General features: G+C 41.8%; 1 protein-coding gene across 1 annotated transcript; it reads left to right on the top strand.

Annotated features, from left to right (window-relative positions):
• Window positions 1-702: 702 nt before the first annotated feature.
• LOC136679710 (C-reactive protein-like) lies at window positions 703-4382 on the top strand. The gene is made up of 3 exons (XM_066658374.1): window positions 703-860; window positions 2474-2835; window positions 3580-4382. Exons 1-3 carry the CDS (start codon window positions 767-769, stop codon window positions 3859-3861), a joined length of 738 nt encoding a protein of 245 aa, XP_066514471.1. The 5' UTR covers window positions 703-766; the 3' UTR covers window positions 3862-4382.
• The last annotated feature ends 4851 nt before the right edge of the window (window positions 4383-9233 follow it).

The following is a 9233-nucleotide window of genomic DNA, read 5'->3' as shown; positions in this document are numbered from 1 at the left end:
GTTCATGTGTGGGTTGGGGCTCCACACGTAGCATCGCCGTTAATCAGCGCCGGAGTCCTGAGGTTCTGGGTTCGAGCCCTGCATCGAGTTGTTCTCCCACAGTCACACAACTGGCTGTGCAGGTGTGTCCATATGTGTGTGTGTGTGTGGTGCCCTGTGATGGACCGGTGCCTGTCCGGTGTGTGTGCTCCTGCTTTGTGCACAGGGACTCCAGCTGGGCTCTGGACCCACTGTGACTCTGAACTGGACGTAGTTACAGACAATGAATGAATGAATGGTTAAATAATGGGAAGAACTCTTTCACAATAAATTTAGACAACATTCGATATTTAGCTAAAATACTTAGTTAGAAACCAATTAGTTAATGGTACTTAATGTTAATGAGCATTAAATGCATGTTTTGAACTGTACAAAGCATTAGACACTAAAGGTAAATGTGTATGTATCAGTTCTGATATTAGAATCCATGCGGTTAAAAATATAAAGGCCTTCATTGTTGAGTTCTGCTGGTCTGCTGGTTGAGTTATTCAGGTCTACAGTGTAATCAACTACAGCTTCCATTTCATAAAGTCTGTTATCTCCAACATAAAACACAGCTAATATCAAATGGTGGAGAAGGTGACCGCCCACTGTCACGTGATACAGGCTCCTACTTTGTCTTCCTGTTGTTGAGAATCTCAGAGAATCTCTTGAGGGTCTCAGATCTGCTTTCTGCTTGGAGCACAATCAAATAGAACAGTAGTTCTTAAGCTTCCCAAGTTTTAAAATGGCCAGGGCCTTGCTCCTCTGCTCCCTCACGCTCTACTCTCTGAGCAGTGTCCTGATTCCCGTTGATGGACAAACAGAATGGAAAAATGGAAGTAAGGATGTCATTTTCTTTAATTTAATGTTGTTTCTTCCAAACTGCTCTTCTCTGTGGGTTTATAGATTCAGAACTTATTTTATGACTTCATAACTCAGCTTAAAACTATTTACATTTAGATTTATGAAGCGGTAATTATTAACTCGTGTTACATTCACGTGAAACAAGTTGCAGTCTGTGTGTAAAGCTCAGTTCCTTCACATACACCAGTCAGACATGTCCTCCAGTGAGTCTTCTTCACATTGTACTCTACAACAGCCATTTGAAACATGGGTTTTTCATGGTGTAAAATGACCTGAACTCCTTTAAAGTGAGAGGTCAACACATGAGCAGCTCAGAACCCTGGAGTCAAACCTAGAATGGACGAAGGACTAGAGGAATGGACACAAACTGTGAGCTACAGCCTCTCAGTGAACACCAACAAAGCGGTTCTTGAATTCAAATCTAATGCGTTACCTCAGTGTAACCTTGATTCTTTAGGATCAGTGGAAACACCGTCTGTAAACAGTCTGTTACCTGCAGTGTTATGTGGAGTGGTAATTCAGTGTAGTGCGTATTTATTGATTAACTTCACGGTCAGATGTTCAGTGGAAGGAACATATTAATGCTGCAATAAACAGTTCTTTTTATTTATTGTATTTCTTTTATATTTTTTAGCAATGATTTATTCATTGTACTGTATTGTGTGAAGGGCGGCACAGTGGCGCAGCAGGTAGTGTCGCAGTCAAACAGCTCCAGGGCCCTGGAGGTTGTGGGTTCCATTCCCGCTCCGGGTGACTGTCTGTGAGGAGTGTGGTGTGTTCTCCCTGTGTCTGCGTGGGTTTCCTCCGGGTAACTGTCTGTGAGGAGTGTGGTGTGTTCTCTGTGTGTCTGCGTGGGTTTCCTCCGGGTGACTGTCTGTGAGGAGTGTGGTGTGTTCTCTCTGTGTCTGTGTGGGTTTCCTCCGGGTGACTGTCTGTGAGGAGTGTGGTGTGTTCTCTGTGTGTCTGCGTGGGTTTCCTCCGGGTGACTGTCTGCGAGGAGTGTGGTGTGTTCTCTCTGTGTTTGTGTGGGTTTCCTCCGGGTGACTGTCTGTGAGGAGTGTGGTGTGTTCTCTCTGTGTCTGTGTGGGTTTCCTCCGGGTAACTGTCTGTGAGGAGTGTGGTGTGTTCTCTCTGTGTCTGCGTGGGTTTCCTCCCACAGTCCAAAAACACACGTTGGTAGGTGGATTGGTGACTCAAAAGTGTCCATAGGTGTGAGTGTGTGAGTGAATGTGTGCGTGTCTGTGTTGCCCTGTGAAGGACTGGCGCCCCTCCAGGGTGTATTCCAGCCTTGCGCCCAATGATTCCAGGTAGGCTATGGACCCACCGCGACCCTGAACTGGATAAGGGTTACAGACAATGAATAAATGAATGAATGTATTGTGTGATCTCATGTTCTGTGTTGCACGAGGGTCCTGAAGGAACGTTGTTTTGTTGCACTGTGTACTCGTATATACTCGTGAAATCACAGTAAAGCCTCTTGAACTCTTACTGATTGCTGATGTTTAGTGTAAAGAAGGTTCTGTTAATTAGAGCTGCTCATTTCCGGTCATTAAAACCTGTCGTTAATAGCTGTTTCCTCTGTGCGCAGGTCTTCAGGGACAGATGTTCAGTGTGATGAATGCGGCAGAAGTTCGTTTTCGGTCAGACGTTCTCTCTAACGTCACTGGACTCACTGTCTGTCTGAGAATCCTCACAGAAAATGAGTACCAACTTCAGCTCACTTTTGAAAACGGCACATATGAAGTGTCAAGTTCAAAATATAGTGATGATTATTATTTAGATATTTATGGTCGTAGGGTGAATTTTAATATGTACAGAATGGTGCCACAGGTGTTTCCTCAGGTATGGCCGTGGAAGAACAGATGCTTCACCTGGGACTCCAACAGTGGAATGGCACAGCTGTGGTATGATTCAAGACTGAGTGTTCGCAAAGGCCTTGCCAGAGGACAGGTATGACCAATCTGTTAATAAAGCACTTAGCTCTTTCAACATACAGCAAGATAGAATCTAGATCTACCATTGCACAGTAAATTCTCCAGTGTTAAATCAACACTATTAGTGTTAACAGCAAGAGTGTTAATTTAACACTAATAGTTTTGATTTACCACTGGAGAATTTACTGTGTGTATGGACACTTGGAAATGTTAAGATAATGTATGTAAAAATATCTCCTTAAGGAACTTAGATATTCATTGATTTATAATCTATAACCATTATCCAGTTCAGGGCAGCGGTGGGTTTTTCTGTGTCTGTGTGGGTTTCCTCCGGGTGACTGCCTGTGAGGAGTGTGGTGTGTTCTCCCTGTGTCTGCGTGGGTTTCCTCCGGGTGACTGCCTGTGAGGAGTGTGGTGTGTTCTCCCTGTGTCTGCGTGGGTTTCCTCCGGGTGCTCCGGTTTCCTCCCATGCTCCAAAAACACACGTTGGTAGGTGGATTGGAGACTCAAAAGTGTCCGTAGCAGGGAGTGTCTGAGTGAATGCGTGAGTGTGTGTCGCCCTGTGAAGAAGTGGTGCCCCCTCCAGGGTGTGTTCCCACATTGCAGGTAGGCTCCAGGACCCCCAGCAGCCCTGAACTGGATAAGGGTTACAGACAATTGCTGAAGAAATGAACATTAAAGCGGTGTAGGTCAGTTACCAAAACACAAATATAAATAACAACAATAAAATGCAGTAATTGTCTTTCTTTTTTCATTGTAGGTGTTTTCTGGCCAGGCTGAGTTAAAATTGTATAGATTTGAGGGTCAGGTGACTGATGTGTACATTTGGGACTCAGCTCTGTCTGTTAGAGACCTGTACTTTTACCTCAGTACACGTAATCGCTTCCCTGGGGGCAATATTCTGGACTGGAGGCAGATTGAGTACATCAGCACAGGCTACGTCCTACTGGAGCCCAGCCTTTACAACGTCTTTGATAAAACCACCAAACGCAGAAGGGAGAAATGTGGACACATCCAGAAAAAACGCAGGAGAGACAATTAACAGAGAGCTTAAAATGGCAATCAGTAATGTTGTCCAAATTGATTGTTATAAAACATTCTACTGCCACACAGTGGCCTCTGTTTTTAAGAGATTCTGTATCTATATTTTATACAGGGCCTCCCCCATGATTGGGACCCACTCTATAGAGCATTAACTGATTCATGTAGCAACTACTAAGAATATCATACATTTTTTTGGAGAAAATGACTGACTGCTCCATTAAAAAAAAGCATCAATAATAACGCGATGCCGCTCTTTATGATTTATTGACTGAACTGAATGTTGAAGGTATATCTAAGCATGTATAGTAATGTCTTTACTGATATGTAATACAGGATCCTACCAATCACCTTCATGATTTCACCACGCTCTAACCCTCATGATCTTATCTTTAAGCAGTAAAGCTGTGATGAAACATAAGGAAATGACCTGTGTACCTTGGTTAAATTACATATTATAATAAGATATCACATCCTCTGTTGAAAAAGCACATGAACATGGTATTTTCCTGCAGCTTTCAATGCACATTTTCACTTTTCTTTGTTTGTTTTGCTGAGTTCAACAATCATTCATTCAGTAATTCATTCATTATCTGTAAGCTCTTATCCAGTTCAGGGTCGCGGTGGGTCTGGAGACTACCCGGAATCACTGAGATCAAGGCAGGAACACACCCTGGAGGGGGTGCCAGTCCCACACAGGGCGACACACACACTTACACATTCACTCACACTCTCAGACCTATGGACACTTTTAAGTCTCCAATCCACCTACCAACGTGTGTTTTTGGGGCTTGATTCTTAATCTGAAAATAATTTCTTGTAAATTAGGAATTTATTTAATGTATGGAATTTACTTTATGGAATTTAGAAAATATTAATATTAAATACAATTCCCAAAACAAGACACACTGTGAAAAATGACGTTTAATAAATTTAACCACTCCTGTCATTCACTTCTCTCTTAGTCCTCTTCCACTTCCTGTTCCTTTTCTTTTGGACGGAGCGTCTCAGCACGACTGAAATCTCAGCGACACTCAGGAACACAGACAAAACTGCATTTCCCAGCAGCCACTGCATCAGTAAAGTTTTCTCTGTGGGCCTGGAAGCAAAGCACTCCACGGTGGGTCTGCATGGCGCTTGTAAACACAGGAAGTCCCTCCTCACTGAGAGCCCAAACAGGAAGTACTGGGCCACACCAAAAGCTAGCTCCAGAAAAATGCGCAGAATGACGTGTAAGACATACAGCACTGTAACACATCCCCCAAAGTCTGTTTCAGAGCTGTGACCAGGCCCCTTCATGACAGGCATCTGAATCCTGAGTGAAGGCGTGTCTTCCTTCATGAAATATTTACATGTGAAGGCAGTTAACACTCGGTGTGTGTGGTGTGTGACGTACAGAGCAGTGGGGAGACACACACACACCAAATGTAGAAAGCCAAAGCGACACAGGGAAAGGGGGACAAATGCATCAAAACAGACGCTGGCGCAGCCTGGTTGGATGGTGTTGCACACAAAGTGCTCTCCCTCATCCCAGAAAAGTGGAAAGCCAGCGAAGAGAAGAACAAAGACTCTAAAGAAGACAAACACGGCCAGCCACAGCTTTCCTGCAAAACAAAAACATTAAACTCCAATTTTGAGCCACACATTTACACGTTATTTTTATATATAGAAATGCTAGAAGTACCAGCTGGCTACGTCATAATCTTCACGTGCAGGTTTTATGCGTTAACTAGGGTGACCAGACATCCTCTTTTTTAGACTTTAGGCGGAATTTCACAAACATCCGGGATTTTGTTTTTCTAGAGCTTACATAGAACTTCGAGAAGTGTCGTTCACAAACTAGTCCCGCCCTCCCCTACTCCGATTGGTTCGCTTGAGTGAGAAGGGGGAGTGGTGAAGTAGCCTAAAATCTTCCGATTGGACGGTCTGACTGTAGAGCTACCGTTATTGGTCGATAACCTTCTCTGTAAACATTTAATTGGTCAGTCTGCACGTCAGTAGTCGTGAAGGGCAGCTCTATCCTGTGAAACTACATTCCCTCTTTTGAATGAAGAGGTTCAGCGTTTAAACACTAATCACAGTCTGGTCCTGGTGAGTGTTTATTCCTGAAATCTATACCATAATTTGACTTCAGCAACACACTGCATTCATCAGTTACACTGTGGTTGTGTCTGCCCCATTCTACATGCAGCGAAATATTCCGACTTTATCCTCGAAATTATTCTGACTTTTATTTCCCCTCAGAATTATTCTGAGTTTAATCACAGATTTATTCAGACTTTATTCTCAAAATGTTTTCTTTTTTCAGTGCCTTGGCCCTAAACTCAGTTGTAGCACTCAGACTGCGTGTAAAGCAAATAAATAAATAATAAATATTCTCAGAATAATTCCAAGATTTTTTCTCAGAATTATTCCGTCGTAAAAATATGTCTGAGTCAAATTTTTTCTTTTTAAATAAATTCTCTGACCTTGTGTTTTTACTTCAATAATTATCTCAAGTGAAGTGTTCACATACATTTTAAGAGCAAACCTACAGAACTCTGCAAGTATTTTACAAAAACGAATGTTATTGATCTGATTGTAGCCCTTTAATAAATAAATAAATAAATAAATAAAAACTTTGCAAAACAAAAATTGAAGTCGTAGAACAGTCGGTTTAAACTAAATATCACTTGGTCACAATACACTTAATAACACAGAATTCAAATGGCCAATCATTTTAATGTATTTTTGACTGTTACATTAATAAGAAAGTAACTCACCTATAAATGGTATGTCCTGATTTAAGCTGATTATCAGAACCTCCACAGCCTTCAGTTTCTCCATCGTGAACCCAGCACCACTGGAGGACACTGCTTTCTAGTGAAGGCAAGACTTTAAATATGTAAATTATCTTTTAGATTAGTGTCCAGTTCGTTTAAAGATTCTGATTGAATTTGTGTATTTTTTAAACTCTAACCATTACTATCCATCCATCGTCAGGGTTTGTGTATCTGTCTCCTTGGCATGTGTGTGTGTGTGTGTGTGAGAGAGAGAGAGAGAGAGGATCTATTCTTACATCAAAGACCACTGAAGACATGTTAATGTCAGTAACCTGACATTACCGACATACTTAAACACACACAAAATCACTGATACACACACACACACACACACACACACATATGGAGCCTTCAAAGTGGGTCAAAATACACAAAGGACACATACACACAGTAATGAAGCTGTACAGTGTTGACCTCTGAGAATTACAGCCCAGAGGTAACACACCAAACCAATAAAAGGTTTTAAAACATATTTATTTATTTTTTTATACCTGGCTCAATACGTGTCAAGTTTAAAATTTAGTACATGACCTTTAACCTTGTTGCATGTCGCTTATGCGCAGCATGGTCCTGCATTCAGAACATTTTACACCTGGACGACTGACCGGTTATAAATCTGAGCAGGTGCTGGGTCAGTGCTGAGATGCTACGGAAAAAAACAGTTTGCATCGTGAAATTCAACCTAAACCTAAACGTAAACCTCTTAAATGTATTTCTCAGTGTTTGTAATCTTTGATTCTGACTTCAAAATGATACTTTGTTGGTGTCCAGTGCCTTCGGTAAAAGTCATAATCACTGACAGGTGAAATACACGTCATAAACCTGGAGACATCCAAGTCCAACGACCCCAAAACCGTACCTAGAACTGGAATCCTTAAAATTCAAAGCCTCCAGAGTCCCAAACACGTCCATTATGAGCTCAGAACATATCCACCCACTAATAAAGAAGAGTGTGACTGGGTCAGGTGGCTGTAGTATATTTAGAAAAAGAATATTCTCTTCTGAAGGTCAGCACCTGAAATGTATTTGCATTGTAGGGCAGTGTGGCCTCGTGGTGGAGCAGCCACATTGTTGTCACAGTAATTCTGAGACCAGTGAGGGCTGGAAGGCAGGACACCCCGTAACCACAGACCAAAAACACATGAAATCCGATCTCTGACGCTGTTTACATCTGGACGTTTCATGTGACAGGTTTTAAAGGTGCACTCTCTGAAATTTGAAACATTAATACAGCAGCAAACAACTACTTTCAGTGTAGTACAGTGAAGTAAAGGCAGAGAAAGAAGCCACACACCCACTGAGCTGTGCAGGTCTCAGAGCCTTGTTCTCGGGTCGGGACGGCCACACGTAGGTGTTAGTCCTGCCCTGTGGTCTTCGCATGCAAGCTTCAGAATGCAGTTTGTAATTTTTAAGGAGAAAGTAACCATCGACATCAGAATCACTTTATTTCACCAAGAATATTGGACAATGAAGGAATTGGCCTTGGCCGGGCACAAAGACTACTAACAAGTGTTCACCTGAGGGAATAATCAGAATATAGACTGAAGGGTAATAAACAAAAAGAGCCATGTGCAAGAAACTAAAAGTGGATGAGTGATTAGCTCAAATACTAATGTCATGAGCCAAACTGTGATATAAAGCTAATATACAAAGTTCAGTTCTGGCCACACAGTCTGATTGGCTGAGAAACATCCTAACCTTGCTGTTATTACAGTTTTTTAACATCCAGTGTATCATAACTTTGGACGCTGTTGCTAGCAACCGCTAGGCTACAGCTACAGCTACAGCTACCTTCAGCTCATGTTTCAATTATAATTTCAGTTATATTCTGTTTATCTGAGAGTAAAAACTGATACTAAAACTGACAAAAACTATGTACAAATTGTTTTTGTAATAAATGGAGACTGAGGACAGTGACTGACACCAACAAAAAGTTCAACAACGCAGTTGCTATGTGTTAGTCATGGTTCAGAAACTTCTAGAAGCTGTAGATTTTCTGTAAATGTTTGTGAATTTTATGATCATTGTTCAAGGATGACTAAGGGAAATTTCAAAGCAAATTTTGGAACTGCAGTTTTTAATGCATTCTCAGCAAACGGGTGTCCAGATTTCATCAAAAATATCTGCCCCTCAGACTGTGGCGTGACTGGTGTCCCATATTCGGACTCTAAAACACATGAAACAGGATTCACTTTGTTTCTTAATCGCTGCTGTTAAGACGGATGATTGCTTTGAGACTGACAGAGGCTCCTCTGCTCTCTACACAGCGACTAAACAGAGAATTTATTGTACATTGGCTGTCAGTCAGATATATGTCCATCATTGTCCACTTACGACAATTACACAACCAGTATTTGATGACAATCCCTTGTTCTGTTGCTGTGGTATCCAAGCTGGTTGCTTAGGTAATGCTAGGAAGTTGCTATGGTATCGCTGGTGGTTGCTTAGGTGTTGCTAGGCTGTTGCTATAGTGGTTGCTAATGTGCAGCTAACTGTTTACACCTGAAACTCTTTTTTTATATATATAAAAGTTTCCTCACCTTTTGTGATT

This window comes from Hoplias malabaricus, chromosome Y (genome assembly GCF_029633855.1).
Source record: "Hoplias malabaricus isolate fHopMal1 chromosome Y, fHopMal1.hap1, whole genome shotgun sequence".
Lineage (NCBI taxonomy): Eukaryota > Metazoa > Chordata > Actinopteri > Characiformes > Erythrinidae > Hoplias > Hoplias malabaricus.
Note: the sequence above shows the minus strand (reverse complement) of the source record. Positions and strands in the feature narration are given on the sequence as shown.

What these genes read in the sequence shown, in the direction of transcription:
- LOC136679710 (XM_066658374.1), top strand. Translation starts at nt 767, where the DNA reads ATGGCCAGGGCCTTGCTCCTCTGCTCCCTCACGCTCTACTCTCTGAGC. An exon ending in AACAGAATGGAAAAATGGAA is followed by an intron (nt 861 to 2,473) that starts GTAAGGATGTCA and finishes CTCTGTGCGCAG; the next exon opens with GTCTTCAGGGACAGATGTTC. An exon ending in AAGGCCTTGCCAGAGGACAG is followed by an intron (nt 2,836 to 3,579) that starts GTATGACCAATC and finishes TTTTCATTGTAG; the next exon opens with GTGTTTTCTGGCCAGGCTGA.